The 21,125-nt window shown below is 43.7% G+C and overlaps 1 protein-coding gene and 1 long non-coding RNA gene across 6 annotated transcripts in view; one reads left to right on the plus strand and one right to left on the minus strand.

The window, feature by feature from the left end:
* Window positions 1-4,203, minus strand: part of PRKCH (protein kinase C eta) — a 262,819-nt gene extending 258,616 nt beyond the window's left edge. For 3 of the 4 annotated variants that reach the window (XM_058429459.1, XM_058429461.1, XM_058429462.1), the window contains exon 1: window positions 3,318-4,006. In XM_058429459.1, the coding sequence (XP_058285442.1) occupies window positions 3,318-3,680 (363 nt within the window). In that variant the 5' untranslated portion in view covers window positions 3,681-4,006. Of the gene's footprint in view, window positions 1-3,317 lie in introns of all 4 variants that reach the window. The other variant, XM_032179336.2, reaches the window with a different exon arrangement.
* Window positions 2,964-21,125, plus strand: part of LOC116484530 (uncharacterized) — a 28,277-nt gene continuing 10,115 nt past the window's right edge. The window contains exons 1-2 of one of the 2 annotated variants that reach the window (XR_004252627.2): window positions 2,964-3,247; window positions 18,670-18,837. This is a non-coding gene — a long non-coding RNA (uncharacterized LOC116484530). The remainder of the gene's footprint in view (window positions 3,248-18,669; window positions 18,838-21,125) is intronic. The other variant, XR_009210234.1, reaches the window with a different exon arrangement.

Below are 21,125 nucleotides of genomic sequence, written 5' to 3' on the forward strand. Positions count from 1 at the left end.
GAGTTCTTTTATATATTCATGTTACACATCTTTCATTTACATGTTGCAGTTATTTTCTCCCATTTGTGGCTTGGGTTTTTATTTTCTTAAACATTCTCTGGGAAGCAATAGTTTTTCATTTTGATAAAGTCCAACTTACTGATTTTTTTTTATAGTTGGTGCCTTTTGTACGCTATCTAAAAAATTTTTGCTGAACCCAAGGTCACTACAATTTTGTTTTCTTATAGAAGTTTCACAGTTAAACTCTTACATTTAGGTCTATAATCCATTTTGAATTAATGTCTTTGTAGGATGTGAGGTAAGCGTCAAGGCTCATATTACTGTATGTGGCTATCCAGTTGTTCAAGCACCATTAATTGAAAAGATTATCATTTCCCCCACTGAGTTGCCTTCTTGGCAGCTTTATCAGAAATCAGTGGATCAAAAAAAAAAAAAAAAGAAATCAGTGGATCATATATGTGTGGATCTATTTCTAGACTCTCTTCTATTCATTCCACTGATCTGTATGACTCTCTTTATTCCAATACCACATTATCTTGATTACGGTCATGTTACAGTTAGCCTTGAAATCAGATAGTGTAAGTCCCCCAACTTGTTCTTTTTCACAACTATTCTTAGACTGGTCTCAGTACTTTACATTTCCATATAAATTTTAAAGTCAGTCTGTCAATTTCTACAACAAACTTGGATTTTGATTGAGATTATACTGAATCTATTGAATACTTTGGGAAGAATTGAGATCTTAACCATATTGAATCCTCTCATCCATAACCTACAGCTAAGAGCTTCTCTGGATCTAGCAAAAACTAAGTCACTAGGTTTTGGGGGTTTTTTTGAACCTGCAACTTCAATAGTTTTTTTTAAGTCAGTAATCTGTAGTTCCACTTGCAACACATAAATTTATTATGGAGTAAATTCAATTATTTCACATGTAACTCTCTGAATAAACTACACGTCAATTTAAAATACTAAAGATAAGTAAGTATTTCTTTAATCCTGAACTTCAAAAGCAACTTTGGGCCAGATGCAGTGGCTCACACCTGTAATCCCAGCACTTTGGGAGGTTGAAGTGGGAGGACGGCTTGAGGCCAGGAGTTCAAGACCAGCTTGGTCAACAAGGTAGCAAGACCCCATCTCTATTTTTTTAAAGCATTTTTGAACCTATAAAGGATAATTTTTAAAAAACAAGCATGCATTCCATATATTTCCAAATATTTTAACAAGATTTTCTTTAAAAAGAAAAGAAACAACACTCTGCCCATCCTATCTACCCTATCCTTACAGTTCTGAAATACACAAAACCTTTTTTAAAAAAACAACAAAAAAATCTGCCTTCTGATGCATGCACATGCATGAAAAACCGTTGGTTTCAAGGTCAATTAAATGCTGACCCTCCCTACCAACCAAACACTCAACGTTTTCCAAAACACCACCAGTGGGTTATATTAAACATCTAAGTGTAATTATTTCAGACCATTATAAATATTGAAATCTGATTTACATTGAATCCTTTATTCATCCAGTGGAACAATAAGCAGCTCTGTACACGCCACCTAGTCAGATAACCTGGATCTTCCTACACTTATGACACCAAGAAGTCCTCATCTTTTGGTCTTCATGTAGGCCGCAGGTTCTCCACCTTGACTGCATACTGGAATCACCTGGGGAGCCTAAAAGTATGGATAATGGGGTCCCACAGCCAGAGATTCCTATCTAGAATCTTTAAAAGTGGGGATTTTTTAAAGGTCCCTGGGTGATTCAAGTGGGCACATTACGGTTGAGAAGGACGAGTCTAGGCTCTCTCCAGGAAGAGATGCTTCTCATGGCCATTGGCCAATCTGCACTACCATAATTCAGAACCTAGTTCCTCTAGAGCTTTGCCCAACCTAACTCCTAATCAGACACGAATAGAACTCAACAATTCCATCTGGATGCCTACACTCACTTCTATTTCGTTTCCAGAAATTCACAGGATAAATGTAAATATCTAACTGTATTTTAGCAATTCCTCTCTAGTCCCCACTTCTAAGTACCACAAAGTAAATTAGGCTGAAGGGAAATTAACTCAATATAATTTGACGATTAAGGTTAAACAGTCATTATGGTTTTTGTACTTCTATTTAAAAGGAACAAATATCTCCACAAGCCATCTTTAACTTTAGAAAATATACGGTAAAATTACCAATTCCACAAAGTGTAAAATAAATACCTAAATGAGCCTTCATCACCATCCAATTTCATCACTTGTAAATTTCAAACAGATTTTCAATACTGATATTGGGTTCAAAACTGACTCCCTCCAGAACTTAAACTATTAAACTCCTGAGAGTCTTCAAATGACGTACTCCACTTTGCCAAACCAGACTACTTTATTGTAATTATCATTCCATCATCTCAAAGTGGGAACGATAACACCTGCATCACAAAGACAGTGTGAGGATTAGGCAGTAAAATCATGTTAGCACCGTGTAGAGTGCTCTAGAAGTTTTAATTGATTTACAGCAGAAATTTTGCTTCATGGGAACTATGTGAAAAGCAGAGGCAAGTGGGAAGCTGCGGGTAGCTACACGTCAATACCCAGGAACACAGGCTGGTGATGGGGGGAGGGAAGGCAGTTAACAAACTCCTGAGGAGTCCTTACAGCCTCTTCTCAGACCCATAGCAGCAGAAACCCATACTGCAGGACTCTCACCTCGGACTAAGTTACTTGCAAGTATATGTAAATCTCATCTCCTTGGAAAACTACTAAATAATAAAACTGCCAACGTGCAGACCCAGGCGCTCAGATCCCTGCCAGTGTAGCTCATGTACCTCTGGGATGTGCAAGCCGAAACACGTGTGCACGTCTGGGCGGCTGAACCAACATGTATCCATAAACATTATGAATAATACTCGCGGGAATGTACGGCTTTCTCCTAAGTAGCGCTTGAAGCACTTTACCCAAATCAAGTCCCTTTCGTATCACTCCTTCCCTGCCTTTCCTACGTATCACTCGCGTGCTGAAAGTTGGAGCTCCTTACCCAAAGACTGGGCGGAAGGGGTGACCGCCCTGGACCCCTGCCCGACTTCCCGTTAGGCCAAGCCGCCGTCCTGAAAGGGGATCGTGTCCAGGCTGGCTTCCTGGAGACACACCTGCGCCTGCACACACCCACCGCGGTCGCGTCACCAGTGCCGCGTCCACCTGGACGAGGACCAAAGTCTGGAGGGAATTCCCTCAGCCACAAAGCGATGGGAAAGCGGGACCCGGGTGAGTTTTGAACAACATAAGGGGAACGGGGGTTGGGTGGACACAAAGGGAAGGGGTCACTGCTACTCACCCAACCCTCGAAGGTGTCCGAGGCGCCGGTCGTGCGCAGCAGCTCCTGGAACTGCAGGGTGCAGTTGGCCACGAAGTGGTCGTAGCCCAGGGGCGTCTCGTGGAAGACGGCCAACTCGAGGTGGCCGCCGTCGGTGACGTTAGCGCAAAACTCCTCGTTGTACGTGGGTTTGTTGGTCTTCTGCTTGGTGCTTGTCTGGCCCACGCGCACCTGGTCCACGCTCACCGTCAGATAGGGGTCCAGCAGCTGGTGGCCCTTCTTGAAGAGCGAGTGGCGCAGGGACCAGCGGGTGGGCTGCAGCCCCACCGCCTCACCGATGCGGACCCTCAAATAGCCATTGAACTTCATGGTGCCAGACGACATGCCGGCGCCACTGCCCCGGCACCGGGGGGCCGCGCTGGTTCGCAGCGGGAGAACCGGGAGTCCCGTCTCAGGCCAGCCCTCGGGGCAGCTGCAGGAGTCGAGGCAGCCCTGGGGAAAGGCAGCGCCCAAGCGCCCCTCGACTGGCCATTCTGCCTCCTCCGTGGGACTTTTCCCTCCCCTCCTTCCCTCCCTCCCGAGGTGGAAAGGAGGGGAGCCCGCCGCCGAGCCCTCAGCGGGCCGGGGAAGCCCGACCGTCCCTTCCAAGCGCGCGGAGCTTTCCGGGGGCTCGCGCGGGACTCGCCCCTTCTCCAGGGCCGGGCAGCTCCTCTCCCTGGAGAGCCGGAGCTACCCGTCCGGTGAGCTCCAGCCCTAAGCGTCTCTTCCCCCGCCTCCTCTTGCTTCGCCTTCTGCCCCCGCCTCCGAAGGCTCACGCTCTCCCCCACTCGGCGAGCTTCAAACCAGGAAGCAGCTGCCGCCGCCTCATCCCCGGCGAGAACCTCGCGCCGCCAGGTTCCAAGTTCACAGAACCCCCGCGTCCGCTCCCGCGTCTTCCGGACCCCGGGGGCGTGGCGCGCGGTCCGCGGCCCGTCCCTGCGGTGGGTGGATCCCCGCGCAAGCACCCGGGAGTCCAGTGCCCGCTTGCGCCGCCCTGCGCGCCCTCCTTCTAGCGCTGGGTCTGGCCGTGCGCTGCGGGTTAGGGGCCACCCCGGGCGCAGGCCAAAAAGGAAAGGGTTAGTGGCCCATCCCGAGCAAACACCTGAGGCGTGGGAGACTGGCCTGGGGAGGGATGGAAGGTTGGGAGGACGCAGAGGAGGGCGCTCCAGCCCGGAACCCGCGCGGCGAGGAGTCGCCCGCCCCCTCTCTCCCAACCTCCCCGGTGGGCTGGTGACCCTGCAGGGCCATCCCCAAGAGGCCCTGGCCGGAGGCGGGGGCACGGCGGGGAGGTTCTTTTTCCTAATATTTACAGGGATGGCTCATCCCGGGGTCAGCTCGAACGCATCCTGTTTGTGCGCCCTTCCTGCAGAGGCTAATTACACAGTTGTGTGTATGTATGTGTTTTAATAGGGCAGTAGTAATGATGGAAATCCTGTTCGCCTCCTTCCTCGGAAGGTGTGCCTTGTTGCACAAAGAGCAGGAAAGGTCGGTTCTTCTGGAGACAGACATGGCCAAGAGGTAGTAAGTCTCTTCCTTTGCGGGTGGTTCCTGGTCCACCCAGCCCTGCGCGGCAAGGGCAGAAAATGTTCACACACACAGGCTGTCCCCAACACAAACGCGGAAGAAATTGCCTCTTCTAGGAACACTCCAGGTTGTTGTATTTGCAGTCAGAGTGGGCAGCCTTCTGATGCTTCCCACCCCGTGGCCCCTGCAGATTTTGTCTCCGGGGAGGACCTTTTGGCCTACGCTGCTATGCCACAAAGCTTGCTCCCTGAGGGCCAGCCACAACCAATTTGTTTCCCATAAAGCCTAGGCCAATTTTTGTTGTTGTTGTTGTTGTTGTTGTTGTTGTTGTTGTTGAGACGGAGTTTCGCTTTTGTTGCCCAGGCTGGAGTGCAATGGCGCAATCTCGGCTCACCACAACCTCCGCCTCCCAGGTTCAAGCGATTCACCTGCCCCAGCCTCCCGAGTAGCTGGGATTACAGGCATGCACCACCACGCCTGGCTAATTTTGTATTTTTAGTAGAGACGGGGTTTCTCCATGTTGGTCAGGCTGGTCTCGAACTCCCGACCTCAAGTGATCCGCCTGCCTCGGCCTCCCAAAGTGCTGAGATGACAGGCGTGAGCCACAGCACCCAGCCAAGCCTAGGCCACTCTTAAGATACTTGATTACATTCTGTCTTGCTGTACTGGTTCCCTCGGAGCAGATTCGGCTTGCTTTCATTCCTTTCTTCCTTCCTTCCCTCCTGTCTTTCTTTTATGTTTTAGAGACTGGGTTTTGCTTTGTCATCCAGGCTGGAATACAGCGGTGTGATCATGGCTCACCATAACCTCCAGCTCCTAGGCTCAAGTGATCTTCCAGCCCCTGCCTCCTAAAGTGTTAAGATTCCAGGCATGAGCCCCCGTGCCTGGCCCCAGGTTCATCTTTCTAGCCCCGACTCCTCTAAGGCCCTGTTCAGAACTTTCTAATTGGGTAGGTTCTCAACGATTTCACATGAGTGCAAGAAGGCCTGACCCGTAATAACAGCACTATACAGAATGAAAACAAGGACAATGAGCCAGGGGGGAGAGGGCCTGTCTTGAAAACGCCAAAGCTTCCTTAGAGAACAAGGCAGGCATGCAACGAATCACTCTAATGACATCTTAGCTTTAGGCAGGGCTCGTAAAGCCTGCTCCCAAATGTCCGGGGGCTCCTATTTGGCCTTAGTGCTCCAGGGGAAGATGTCGCATCTACCCTGTGGGTCAACTCTGTCACCCTTTCCTCCAAACAGCTGAACTCTAGCTTTAAGAGCCACTAAAGGATTTGCTGCTGTTGGACTTTGGGGCTAAAAGAAAACAGTCCCCATACAGAATCATGGCGTATAGACTTTAAATTTTTTTTTAATTTTAAAAAGAAAACAGTCCCCAAATGGTAGGTGGCCACACAGCTGTCCTGGGACTGGGATATGAGGATACCAGACACTCCATCTTCACCCTATCAGTACCTATCAGGATTGGCAATGGTGACAGAGCAGCGTGTCAGACAGTCATGGTGCCTGCCCTCCTGGGGCTTACAGTCCGACAAGAAGGAAAAACAACAAATAGAAGAGGGTGCAGTGAAGGAAAAGCCCACAGTGCCAAGGGGTGATGTATTATAACTGGATGGGTGGTCAGGGAAGGGTTCCTTGAAGAAGCAAATAGCAGAGAGATCAGCTCATTCAGAGCTCCCGAGAAGACAGATGGGTTGGCCTGTTTGGGAACCCAAAGCACCCTACGTGGCTGGAGCTGAGGAAGGTGAGGGGAGAGTGGCTGAAATGAGCTTGCAAAGGTGGTTACACTGACAAGACTGGTAGATCATAGGAAAGCCTTGGACATTATCTGTGGGCCACTGGACGCCTCTGAAGGCTGTTAAGCAGAGCCAGGGTAAGATGAGGATTTGTGTTTTAAAATACTTCTCTGGGGACAGGCAAGGTGGCTCACACCTATAAACCCAACACTTTGGGAGGCTGAGGCAGGAGTACTGCTTGAGCCCAGGAGTTCGAAACCAGCCTTGGCAACATGGCAAGACTGTCTCTACAAAAAATAAAAACTAAAAAAATTGGCTGGATGTGGTGGTGTGTGCCTGTAGTCCCATTTTATTTTTTTAGTAAAATAAAATATCTCTCTGGGGAGTGGACTGGAAGAAACAGCACGAGTGTGGGGAGACCAGTTTATGAAGCTGTTGCCAAAGTCCAGAGGTGAGAAGATGGTGGCCAGGACTCAGGTGGTACTGATGGAGATGAAGATAAACAGATGAATTCAAGAACCGTTTCAGAAGTAGAACTGACAGGTCTTGATGACAGATTGAAGGGAATGAGGAAGAGGACAGTATCAAGGATGACTTGCAGAATCTGGCTTGAGCAACTGTGTGGACTAGGGAGCTATTAGGGAGTTAAGAAATGGCATGAGACAAGGTGCGGTGGCTCATGCCTGTAATCCCAGCACTTTGGGAGGACAAGGTGGGGGGATGGCTTAAGCCCAGGAGTTTGAGACCAGCCTGCGTGACATAGGGAGACTCTCTACCAAAAAAACAACAAAAAAAAAACTTTTTAAAATTAGCCAGGGCACGTGCCTGTGGTCGCAGGGGAAGCCAAGATAGGAGGATCACTTGAGTGTAGAGACCAGCCTGGGCAACATAGTGAGGACTCGTTTCTACAAAAAAATATAAAAATTAGCCAGGCGTGGTGGCAGGTGCCTGTAGTCTCAGCTACTCGGATGCTGAGGCAGGAGGATCACTTGAGCCTGGGAGGCTGAGACTGTAGTGACCCATGATCATGCTACTGCACTCCAGCCTGGGTGACAGAGTGAGATCCTGTCTCAAAAAAAGAAAGAAACATGGCAAGAAGAGATTGGGGCAGGGGTAAAGAGTTGGGGGTGGGAGGGGAGGATGAGTTTAATTCAAAACTTATCAAGTTTGATATATCTTGATACATTTAGGCAGAAATCTGAAGTGGAGAATTGGCTATGTGGTTGTGACACTCAGAGGGGCAGTCTCTTAGCTAAAGACAAATTTGGGAGCCATTGGTATACAGATAGTAATTGAAGCTAGAATAGTGGATCAGACTCTTTATGGGAAGATAGGAAGAGAATGCAACTTGAGAAGAGGACCCAGGACAGAGCCCTCCAGCAACTCCAACATTTATAGGTGGAGGAGAAGCAGGCAAGTGGGTTGACAAGCAGTAGCCAGGGAGGTAAGATAAAAGCAGTAGCCAGGAAGATGTGGTGTCCGGGTATTATGGAAACCAACCAAAAAGTTTTCAAGCAGGGAGGAATTGTCAGCTAGGTCAAATGATGTCAAGAGATTAAGTAGGCAAGGACTAAAGAATGCCACATGGGCTTGGCACCGTGGCTCACACCTGTAGTCCCAGCACTTTGGGAGGTTGAGGCAAGAGGATCACTTGAGCCCAGGAGTTCAAGACCAGCCTGGGCAACAAAGTGAGACCCTGTCTCTACAAAATGTAAAAATAAATTTAAAAAGAATGGCACATGGAGTTGGCATGGACAGGTCCTTAGTAATCTTTCAACAGTTTCAGTAGGGGGTTGTGAGTGGAAGCCTGTTAGGGTAGGTTGAGGTGAAAAGGGTGTGAGAGAGTGAATGTAGACACCCTTTCAAGAGGTTTGGCTGGAATGGGAAGGAGAGTGAGAGCTGAGGAAGAAGATGGAATCACTAGAAGAAGGGCTTGTTTAGAATGGGTAAGCAACACCGAGGAGAGAGATCATAGGGTTCTGAGATTGCAGGAGGGAATGACACCCAAGACATGGCAAGAGCATGGGCCTTAGTTAAAAAGAAACACCTATGTTTTGGCTCTCAGCCTGCCGCCCAAAATTGCCTGATTGAAGTCACACATTTGACGTGAAGTATTTAAACCCCAAAAGGCTACAGGCAAAATGCAGGCTACTATGGTAATTGTCAAGCTACCCCCTCACTGTTTCGCTCAAGCACTTTTTCTCTCCTTCCTTCCCCCTCTCATCACCTGTTGGTTTTGCTCCCCTCTCCCTGTTCCTCATTTTCTCTTCCTGCAACTGGCTCCCTAAATACAGCCAGGGAAGATGGTCATCAACAGCCCCAACTTCCTACATTCCCAGCTTAATAGCCCCAGCAGAATGAGGATCTTTGCTATCAGCATCTCAAAATTAATCTCCAGGAAAACTCTAATTGTTTCCAGCCTATGTTATGTAACATAAGGTCAGATAGGGAGCAGCACACAGTACAAGGTCTCTGTAAGAAGGAACTGTCTGCCAATATCAACTTCTCCTATGTAACAACTTTTATCCAGAGCTGGCCCTGACCCTGAAAGCAGGGGAGCAAGGGGTTCCCCTTCTCTACACATCCCATGCTGATCACTAATGGATTGTATGTGATACAATATAGTAACTATTGCAATATAGATATATCTGTATTATAGGTCATTTTATAGACTAGAGGGTTTTATTCCATGATCACTATTACTGTTTCTTGTCTTAGTCACACTATAACTTTAGACTTCTCTGTATATAATTCCTAGTACATTATCAAAATGCTTTTTAAATTGATTGGTTACTTGATTGAATCACTGTCATTTTTCTAATTTCTTAAGGAACATTTCACACAACTCCCATTCCATTTAATAGAATTAGAGAATTCAGAGAATAACACAGCCAGGTCAAATTTGACCCCATGTTATTATAAAATGGCACAGGCTTTGAGGGGCAGTTTGACAGTGTACATCAGAAGTTTCAAAGTAAAATGGGTTCTATGCCTGAAGAACCAGTTTAGCCATAGTGGAATGGCTGAGTATATTATAGAATAGCGACTTAATGGAATATTATGTAATTACTAAAATTATATATGATAAACAACATAGAAAAAACAGTAAATAGGCTGAGTGCGGTGGCTCATACCTGTAATCCCAGCACTTTGGGAGGCCGAGGCTGGTGGATCACCTGAGGTCAGGAGTTCGAGACCAGCCTGACCAACATGGTGAAACCCCATCTCTACTAAAAATACAAAAATTAGCCGGGTGTGGTGGTGTGTGCCTGTAATCCCAGCTACCCAGGAGGCTGAGGCAGGAAAATAGCTGGAACCCAGGAGGCAAGAGCTGCAGTGAGCCAAGATCGCGCCATTGCGCTCCAGCCTGGGTGACAGAGCAAGACTCCGTCTCGAAAAAAAAGAATCCAGTAAATAACATTTGAAAACTAGAGTAAGAAATATAAATACGCTAAGAAGTACAAAAAATATGTATACAAAAGGATAAAGAAAAGAATGCAGCACAGGTAAATGAAAGCAATTTTTAGAGCATTGTACAAATAAATGTACTTAAAGGACTCTGAAGATAAAATAATTAACATATGGCATTTGATACCTTGCCAGGCTCATGGTACACTTCAGCTGTTACCTTAGCTTCTGTATTATAATTTCCCGAGCATCCACCAGCCAACAAAGCACTTGACAAACATTATTCATTTGATCCTCATGACAACCAAATGAAATGTTATTATCTCTATTTCACAAATAAGGAAACCAAGAGTTGAAAGGTTAAGTGAATTGGATCACATAGCTGATACATGGTAGAGCTGAGATTTGACCAATTTTTGGAAAAACAAATGCCTAAGCTCCATCCAAGCATGATTCTAATGGATAGTAGGATTGAAAACTACCGCTACTACACACTGAGTACAAAGGGGAAGACTGAGACTCTCAGCAAGCAGGAGAGACTGGTTTGCAGGGCAGGGGTCCTAGAAATGCCTGTCTATATCCATTTCTGAGCATGCAAAGGTACATCTAAATAAGTGGGGCCACAATGTCCTCCTCGTGGGACAAAAAGAACAGAAAATGTAAGATATTTCAAAGATATAGTAACATTTCTCAGAATGAAAGAAAAACACTGGTCTCATATTGAAAATGATGCAGTGCATTGGGCAGAATGAGTAAAGAACGACCCACAACTAGAAATATCATTGGGAAGTTTCCAGACTTCATGATGGATAAAGGAAAGATCTTCAATGACTTGGAGGAAGGAACAGAGGCAAAGTCAGGGCAGGGTGGCATGGGGGGATGAGATCAGAGAGTGAGGACTTCAGCTAGCCAAAGGGTCCTGACGGCCAATCTGTTAGGGTGTCAGTGGATGCACAGCTCATGATGAGAGAGAGAATAAAGGGAAGGAAACCTAAAGGGGAAGAGTCCTAAGAGGGCAAGCAGATCCAGGAGACAGGGAGAGCTTCTCGCCCTTCCTCAGGTTTCCCCAAAAGAAGAGCCTTCGATGACTATTTGCCTCAAAAGCCCACTTAAGTAAGACAGATTCCAGGGATTGAGATCAGAACAGAAAAGCACAAGTAAAGTAATCCTCCCATAAAAAGCAGTCAAGTTAGTAACACTTTGTACTGACAACTGCCCAGACAGCCTGGTGATCAAGAGCAACGACTTCATAAAACATTTCTGCCATTGTTTTCTAACAGGAAAATCGAGTGAGGTTAAATATTTTATGTATGTAAACAAAACAAATACAAATCTCTTCTATGGCTAATTTATTTTTTGACATCTCACCTACTTGAATCTACCCATATCAGAATATTTTCATTTGAAATCCTTTATATTACCTAAGTGCCTTTCTAGCAATAGTGTGAACCCTGGAAAACCTTGCTGCCATTCTATTAAGAAACAGATTTATAACAGCCCAATTATAGTTTTGTAGATTCATACACAATAAAAAATACTTCATACACAAAAAGAAGACTTCATACACAATAAAAAAGAAGAGATAAATTATTTAGGGGAGCCAAATCTAACTGCATTTAGTCACTGCAAACATTTCTTTATATCCACTTCTAACACGTAAAACTAGCATGTCACCAAATGAGGCAAAAATATCTTTCCAAACTAAAATAATGTAAGCCTGGGCAAATGGCAAGAACCTGTCTCTACAAGAAATTTTAAAAATTAGCTGGGCATGGTGGCACATGCCTATGGTCCCAGCTACTCAGAAGGCTAAAACAGAAGGATTGTGATGTGGTTTGGCTGTGTCCCCACCCAAATGTCATCTTGAATTCCCACGTGTTGCAGGAGGGACCCAGTGGGAGGTGGTTGAATCATGGGAACAGGTCTTTCCCATTCTGTTCTCGTGACAGTGAGTGGGTCTCATGGGATCTGATGGTTATATAAGGGGGAGTTTCCCTACACAAGCTCTCTTTGCCTGCTGCCATCCATGTAAGATGTGACTTGCTTCTCCTTGCCTTCCACAATGATTGTGAGGCGCCCCCCAGGCACATGGAACTGTGAGTCCAATTAAACCTTTTTTTTTTTTTTTTTTTTTTTTGGTAAATTGCCCAGTCTCGGGTATGCCTTTATCAACAGCATGAGAACAGACTAATACAGATTGGTTGAGTCTAGGAGGTTGAGGCTGATCACCGACCATGATTACACTACTGTATTCCAGCCTGGGCAACAGAGCAAGACCCTGTCTCAAAATAAAATGGTTTAAAATTCTTTAATTCTGAATGCGGAACTTAATATTTTTGACATTTTAAAAAAGGATTAGTGATAGAAGCATGTGAATATGGTTTAAAATAGTAATCATTTTCTCTAAAGCTATTATTAATATAGCTAATGGTCAGGTTGTTCCATTAACTTTTCTCATTTGGTTCTTGTCCATTAACAAGCCAAGTAATTATTAACTACAAGTCATAACCAAATTATTAAACTGTATGGCTTGTGTAAGAAACCTGTGAAAGGAAAATGACTATTTTGCTGTAATAGCATCGTTCTCTTTACCCTTTACTGGGTTTTCTCTAGGTCTTGATGGCATTCTCTGGTATACTCAGTGACCATCCAGTCAGTAATTTCATTCTTGTCCTTGGGCATCATACTTGGATTTTTCAAAATCCTTTGGAATTGCCTTTAGGTCATTTATGAAAACCTCTACACACTCTTTTAGCCTTTGAACTGAATAGTTTTTATAGTGATAAAATTTAATACACAAAATGTTTATTATCAATTCAAATGATCTTAATGTTAAGGTCACTCAGGCCTTCTTAGTTATGTTTTTCATAGCTGTGGGAGGTTGGGGGAGAGTGATATGGTTTGGCTGTGTGCCACCCAGATCGCATCTTGAATTGTAGCTCCCATAATCGCCACATGTTGTGGGAGGGAGCCAGTGGGAGGTAATCGAATCATGGGGGAAGGTTTTCCCATGCTGTTCTTGTGATGGTGAATAATCTCATGAGATCTGATGGTTTTATAAAGGGCAGTTCCCCTGCACACACTCTCTTGCCTGCTATAATGGAAGATGTGCCTTTGCTCCTCCTTCACCTTCTGCCATGATTGTGAGGCCTCCCCACCCATGTGGAACTGTGAGTCCATTAAACCTCTTTTAAAAAAAATTACCCATTCTCGGGTATTTCTTCATAGCAGTATGAAAATGGACTAATACAGAGAGCTTCACTTTAAATTGACTATTTTACCCCCCATAACTATTTACTAGAGTAGTCATTGTAGATTTTCTCAATATATTGTTGTGAAAAAAGCAGGCTATCAAACTAATTCATCATGATCCTATTTGGTGTAAAATGTGTATGTGCGAGCCTGGCCAACATGGTGAAACTCCATCTCCACTAAAAATACAAAAATTAGCCAGGCATGGTGGCACATGCCTGTAATCCCAGCTGCTTAGGAAGCTGAAGCACAAGAATCATTTGTTTTGAACACAGAAATTTAGCAAATGTTTATCCAAAATGCTGGACAAGTAAAGTAGGTAAATTAAGGTATTGCTTCTTTTCAGTACTAATTTAATAAAATCCCACTATGTAGTTGATATGGTTTGGCTCTGTGTCCCCACTCAAATCTCATCTTGAATTATAATCCCTACATGTCAGGGGAGGGACCTGTAATCCCCACATGTCAAGGGACCTGTAATCCCCACATGTCAACTGCCCTGGATCATAGGGGCAGTTTCCCTCATGTTGTTCTCATGATAGTGAGTGAGTTCTTGTGAGATCTGATTATTTTATAAGGGGCTCTTTCTCCTTTGCACATTCTGTCACCTGCTGCCATGTAGGATGAACTTGCTTGCTTCCTCTTCCACCATAATTGTATTAGATTGGTGCAAAAGTAATTGCGGTTTTTGCCATTAAAGGTAAACACAATTACGTTTACAAAAACTATAATTACTTTGCACCAACCTAAATAAGTTTCCTGAGGTCTCCCCAGCCATGTGGAAGTGTGAGTCAATTAAACCTCTTTTCTTTATAAATTACCCAATGTCAGGCAGTTCTTTGTAGCAGTGTGAAAACAGACTAATACAGTAAATTGGTACCAAGAGTGGGGCACTGCTGTAGATACCTGAAAATGTGGAAGTGACTTTGGAACTGGGTAACAGGCAGACGTTGGAACAGTTTGGAGGGCTCAGAAGAAAACAGGAAGATATGGGATAGTTTGGAGTTTCCTAGAGACTCGTTGAATGGTTGGAGCCAAAATGCTGATAGTGATATGGACAATGAAGCCCAGGCTGAGGTGGTCTCAGATGGAGATGAGAAACTTATTGAACACTGGAGCAAAGGTGATTCTTGCTATCCTTTTGCCAAGAGACAGATGGCATTTTGCCTCTGCACTTGAGAGAGATGATCTGAAATTGGAATTTATGTTTAAAAGGGAAGCAGAGCATAAAAGTTTGAAAAATTTGCAGCCTGATGATTCGATAGAAAAGAAAAACCCATTTTCTGGGGAGAAATTCAAGCTGGCCGCAGAAATTTGCATAAGTAACAAGGAGCCAAATGTTAATTGCCAAGACAATGGGGAAAATGTCTCCAGGGCATGTCACAGAGATCTTGGCAGCAGCCCCTCCCACCACAGATCTGGAGGGCTAGGAGGAAAACTTGGTTTCGTGGGCCAGGCCCAGGGCCCTTATGCTCTGTGCAGCCTTAGAACATGGCACCCTGCATCCCATGCCCTGCTGCTTCAGCTCCAGCCGTGGCTAAAAGGGGCCAATGTACAGCTCAGGCTATTGCTTCAGAAGGTGCAAGCCCCAAGCCTTGGCAGCTTCCACTTGGCATTGGGCCTGCAGGTGCACAGAAGTCAATAATTGAGGTTGGAGAACCTCCACCTAGATTTCAGAAGATGTATGGAAATGCCTGGATGTCCAGGCAGAAGTTTGCTGATAGGGCAGAGCTCTTATGGAGAATCTCTGCTAGGGCAGTGCAAGGACAAATGTGGGGTTGGAGCCCTCACTGGGGCACTGCCTAGTGGAGCTGTGAGAAGAGGGCTACCATCCTCCAGACCCTAGACTGGTAGATCTACCTACAGCTTGCACCAGGTGCCTGGAAAAGCCACAGGCACTCAACACCAACACCTGGAAAGCAGCCAGGAAGGGGGCTGTACCTTGAAGACCCACAGGGGCGGAGCTGCCCAAGGCCATGGGAGTCCACTGTTTGTGTCAGTGTGCCCTGGCTGTGAGACATGGAGTCAAAGGAGACCATTTTGGAGCTTTAAGATTTAATGACTGCCCCACTGGATTTTGGACTTGCATGGGGCCTGTAGCCACTTTGTTTTGGCCAATTTTTCCCATTTGGAATGGGTGTACTTACCGAATGCCTGTACCCCCATTGTATTTTGGAAGAAACTAACTTGTTTTTTATTTTACAGGTTTATAGGTGGAAGGGACTTGCCTTGTCTCAAATGAAACTTTGGACTGTGGACTTTTGAGTTAATGCTGAAATGAGTTAAGACTTTGGAGGACTCTTGGGAAGGCATGATTGGTTTTGAAATGTGAAAAGATATGAGATTTGGGAGGGGCCAGGGATGGAATGAAAATGTTTGGCTCTGTGCCCTACCCAAATCTCATCTCGAATTGTAATCCCCATGTGTTTTGTTGAGGGAGAGAAGTGACTAGATCATGGGGGGGGAGGGTTCCCTCCATGCTATTCTTGTGATAGTGAGTGAGTTCTCACGAGATCTGATGGTTTTATAAGGGGTTCTTTCCCTTTTGCACTCTCTCTCTTGCCTGCCACCATGTAAGATGTGCCTGCTTCCCCTTCTGCCATGATTGTAAGTTTCCTGAGGCCTCCTCAGACACATGGAACTGTGAGTCAATTAAACCTCTTTTCTTTATAAATTTCCCAGTCTCGGGCAGTTCTTTATAGGAGTGTGAAGATGGACTAATAAAGTAGTCAACATAATTTTAGTTCTAGAAGCCAGTAGGTAATAGCAAGTTAATTCAGATCTTCCATTCATGACCTTTTGGGGTGGCATGGGGAGTTAGATGATACAAATATTGGGATTTGACAATATTTGACAAATTTGGGTGATTTTTCTTCTCTCAAGTTTAAGAACCCTAGGCATAGGAGACAATAGCTTTCAAAGACTTTGATTTGCATCCTCCCAAAATTGCTAGATGGCCTGGGACAAATCATATAATTGCACAGAATTAAATGAGAGACTGAATTTAAAGCACATTGCAAAGCCCTTCAACATTGTATTAATGTTATCAGCTCTGCCTCATCCTGCTGCTCACTTTCCCTTCCATTTGCTTTATCCTTCCTGCCTGCCACAGATCCCCTCCTATTCGCCTCATCCTTTGGCCCCTGCCACAGATCCATGACTATGCAGGGGGCTCAACCCTGCCACTTGCAGAGAACCTTCAAATCAGAGGTAATTTTTTTTTGAGACAGGGTCTCACTCCTGTCACCTAGGTTGTAGTGCACTGGACAATCACGGCTCACTGCAGCCTCGACCTCCCAGGCTCAAGTGATCCTCCCACCTCACTTCCTGAATAGCTGAAACTACAGGCTTGTGCCACCACACCCAGCTAATTTTGTATTTTTCTGTAGAGGCGGGGTCTTAGTATGTTGACCAGGCTGGTCTTGAACTCCTGATATTAAGTGATCCTCCCACCTTGGCCTCCCAAAGTGCTAGGATTATAGGCATGAGACATGGTGCCCAGCTCAGAGGTAGAATTTTTGACATATTCTTTTAGTCCAAATATAATCACTTAAACTGAGATTCTAAATATGCAAGAGGCTGGACATGATGTCTTATGCCTGTAATCCCAGGATTGTGGGAGGCTGACGCAGGAGGATTGCTTGAGGCCAGGAATTCAAGACCAGTCTGGGCAACATAGTGAGACTCTGTCTCTACAAAAAATTTAAAACTAGGCCCAGTGTGGTGGCACATGCCTGTAGTCCTAGCTCCTTGGGAGGCTAGGTGGGAGGATCACTTGAGCCCAGCAGTTCGAGGCTGCAGTGAACCATGTTTATACCACTGCACTCAAGCCTGGGCAATGGAGCAAGACTCTGTCTCAAAAAAAAAATAAAAAATAATATATAACACACACACACATACATGTGGAGGAACACTTGAAAAATAACACAAGTAGCAAGAAAGACAAAAGTTCTCTGGTGAGTATAACAAAAATAAAGGCAGATGATAAGCTCATGGGTACAATGGGTGTGATAATATAAAAACCACATTGAAGTACTAAGATGCAACTTGGGCTTGATACAGGAGAAAGGAAGTCAACAAAGGAATTTTACACATTTCCCTGAGTTACTCATTTTAAGAGCCCGAACAACTGAAATCAGGAAACACCTGTGCTTGTTAACATTAGTTAGGAAATGACTTTAAAAACTTAGACTCTGTTTTAGATAACTGGTGGCAGGCAGTGATATCATTCTAGCATCTATATTTCCATGTAAATGCACAAGCTATGTTTCTTAGTTTTGGTCCATTTATGTAATCGCAATCAGAGACTCAATGCATTATATTTATAGAATAATTGTTACACATTTTAAGTTTTCAAATTACCTGGGGCCGGACACATTGGCTCATGCCTGTAATCCCAGCACTCTGGGAGACCAAGGCAGGAGGATAACTTGAAGCCAGGAGTTCAAGACAAGCCTGGGCAACATAGTGAGATCCCCATCTCTACAAAAAAAAAATTAAAAATTAGCCCGGTGTGCTGATGTGTGCCTGTGGTTCTGACTGTTCAGAAGGCTGAGATGGGAGGATTGCTTGGGCTCAGGACTTCAAGGTGCCTGTGGTTCTGACTGTTCAGAAGGCTGAGATGGGAGGATTGCTTGGGCTCAGGACTTCAAGGTGCCTGTGGTTCTGACTGTTCAGAAGGCTGAGATGGGAGGATTGCTTGGGCTCAGGACTTCAAGGTCACAGTAGCAAGCCCTGATTGCACCGCTGCATTCCAGCCTGTGTGACAGAGCGAGACCCTGTCTCACTCAAAAATAATAAAATAAAATTACCTGGCATTTAGCTGCATGTTTGTTTTTGTTCCCATTTATAGTTATTTGAAGATTGTTATAATCATACAGAAATATGGCCATCATTACTTTGAGATGAAAATAAATGTATAGAATGAATGTTTTATGATAAAAAAAAAAAACAAAAAAACAGCATTGTAATAAGATGGGCCAGACAAACACAGGAAAAATGGGTCCATTTGAAGATGTGCTAGAGAACTCTAGACCAAACCTTTATTTTACAGATGAGGAGCCAGAATCAGAGCTGAGTATCTGCATGTTTTTTATTACACATTCTCTGGGTCTTCAGAATGCAAGGCTAGAGGTTCCCAGAGCGGGTCCTATTCTCAAGTAAATTACTAAATCAATAGGCCTTATCTGATTGATTGATTTAAACAGCATTATTGTTTAGATTGCTTTGATATGGTTGTTAAACAATAAAGTAAAACATATAAATTATGCTGTTGTTGATGATGTATGTCAGCTTTCTTAGAAATACAATGTCTGTGGCAAGTTTGTTTCTGGCATTTTCTTCGATGTGCCAGTGAAATTATAACCAGTAGGAAAAAAAAGTTATTTATTGTTGTTGTTGTTTTTATAGTGGAGACCAGAGTCTTGCTATGCTTTCCAGGCTGGTTTCAAACTCCTAGCCTCAGGCGATTTTCCTGCCTCAGCTTCCCAAAGTGCTGGGATTACAGGCATGAGCCACTGCACCTGGCCCTGTTGTTTTTAAGAAAATTACAAGTTAAATCTTGTACCAGTGAACAAGGTTTGTATAGATGATTTTATTGTCTTGAAATTTTATTTTATCTCACTTTAAAAAAAAGAAGCATATTAGAATATACTTTGTTCTATACCCAAATCTTGTGTTAAACTCTTTAAAAATGTCTTTTCAATGTTTAGTAAAAGCTGCAATGAGTCATACAGATGTATATTTCACATTAATTATTAATCATTATAATTTAGAAATGTTAATTATAATCATTTAAAGGAACGTCAACAAACTAATGGTTATTGAAGTTAGATTAAGAATATCTATAATCATGAAGAGTAGTGGCCTAATACAGTAATGAAAGACAGATCTTTAAATTTAAAAAGGAAAAATGTGATTGTGTTTTCGTATGTTATTAAGTTGTAGACAATATACCAAAACATACATAAGAGGACATCCACTTATGGCCATAGATAGTAGCTAATGCCAGACACATCCTCCCACTAGAAACAACTAGAAATATACAAGATAACTGATTCTAGACATTTGACAAAAAACATTGCAGGGCAGTGATACTTGAGAGAAAGGAAACACAAAGTGATCAGCATGTCCTCTTCAGCTTTCTGTTTGGGGACACCACGTAGACTAAAAGGAAGTGGAATCCAAGGAAATATGGAAGTCTTGCTGAGCTGAAGAAATCTAGATAAAAGTTTAGAGTAGTTGTCATCCCTGAAATTTGTAAGACAGAATACCAGAAAGAAAGGAGTGTGCAGAAGAAGAGGACAAAGAAGATTTCACAAGGGTTACTGTGTAGCCCATGTGCAGGATAGGACTTAATGAGGCCTAGCAGAGAATGGTTGCTATGAACAAGAGAACTGGGCCAAGATATCATAGGCTGTGCAGTACTGCAAACACTGGAATATCGTCCCAACCTAAATGGAGAGACCTTACTAAGCACCTCATCCGTTCAATTGAAATTCTAAAGAGGATACACCTTAGGAGTAAATACCATGCCCCAGACAAAGGGCCATGTCTCAGGACTAAGGATAAAACTGACATAGAATAAATAATAATAATACATAACAAAACAAAGCCTAGCAAGATCAAGAGGATTTTTTAGTAGTTTAATAGCCTGATAGAATAAACCTCAACACCATTTAAAAGAAGATAACATAATCCAGACTCTCTATAACTGCTTTATAACAATATTCAACAGGAGGTTACAAAATATTATACCTGTAAAGAAGCAGAAATATGTGACTCATAATTAAAATAAGACATGGTCAATAGAAGCAAAATCCAAGATGACCCAAATGTTGGAATTAGCAGATGAGGTCTTTAAAACAGCTAGTATAAATATATGTAAGGATGCATGGGAAAAGATGAATACATGATTAAACAGATGAGAATGATCAGCAAAGAAATAAACCAAATGGATATATTAGAAATAAAAAGCAAATATCTGAAATGTAAAACTTATTCGATGGTTAGAGCAGTTTGGAGATGGCAAAAGGATGGGTGAATTATCTCTAAGAGAGAGCAATAGAAATTATATAATTTAATAACAGAAAAGAAAAGATTGGAAAAAATATATAAACAGCCTCAGTGAACTCTGGAACAACCCTACAAAGTTAGTATATATATAATTGGAGTCCTAAGGCTAAGCATGGTGGCTCATACCTGTAATCCCAACACTTTGGGAGGCTGAGGCAGGAAGATCACTTGAGCCCAGGAGTTCAAGACCAGCCTGAGCAACACAGTGAGAGATCCCCATCTCTACCAAAAAAAGAAAAAAAGCTGGACATGGTGGCACATGTGTATAGTCCTAGCTACTTGGGAGGCTGAGGTGGGAGGATGACTTAAGCCTTGAAGTAAAGGCTGCAGTGAGCTCTGATTGTACCACTGTGCTCCAGCCCGTGCTGGACAGAGTGAGATCCTATCTCTAAAATAAAAGATAATAATAATTAGAGTCTCAGTAATAGAAAGGAAAAAGAAAATGGGGTAGGGTGAAATTTTTAAAAAATTCTCTAATTTGGTGAAAAACATCAGCCTACAGATTGAAGAATCAACAAACTCCAAGCAGAATAAATACAAAAAATAAAATAAAGAAAGAAAACACACCAGCTACACTGTAGTCAAAAGGTTAAAAACCAAAAATATAGAATAAATGTTGAAACAGAAAAAAAAGTCAATGACATAAGGGGAATAATGCTATGAATCACAGTTGATTTCTTACTAGAAACAGTGGAGGCCAAAAGAAATGGAATGATGTCATTAAAGTACGGAAAGAATAGAGCAACCCAGCTTTTTTTTTTTTTTTAAGACCTAGTCTGGCTCAGTCACCT

Source organism: Hylobates moloch, unplaced genomic scaffold (genome assembly GCF_009828535.3).
Source record: "Hylobates moloch isolate HMO894 unplaced genomic scaffold, HMol_V3 SCAFFOLD_16, whole genome shotgun sequence".
Classification (NCBI taxonomy): domain Eukaryota; kingdom Metazoa; phylum Chordata; class Mammalia; order Primates; family Hylobatidae; genus Hylobates; species Hylobates moloch.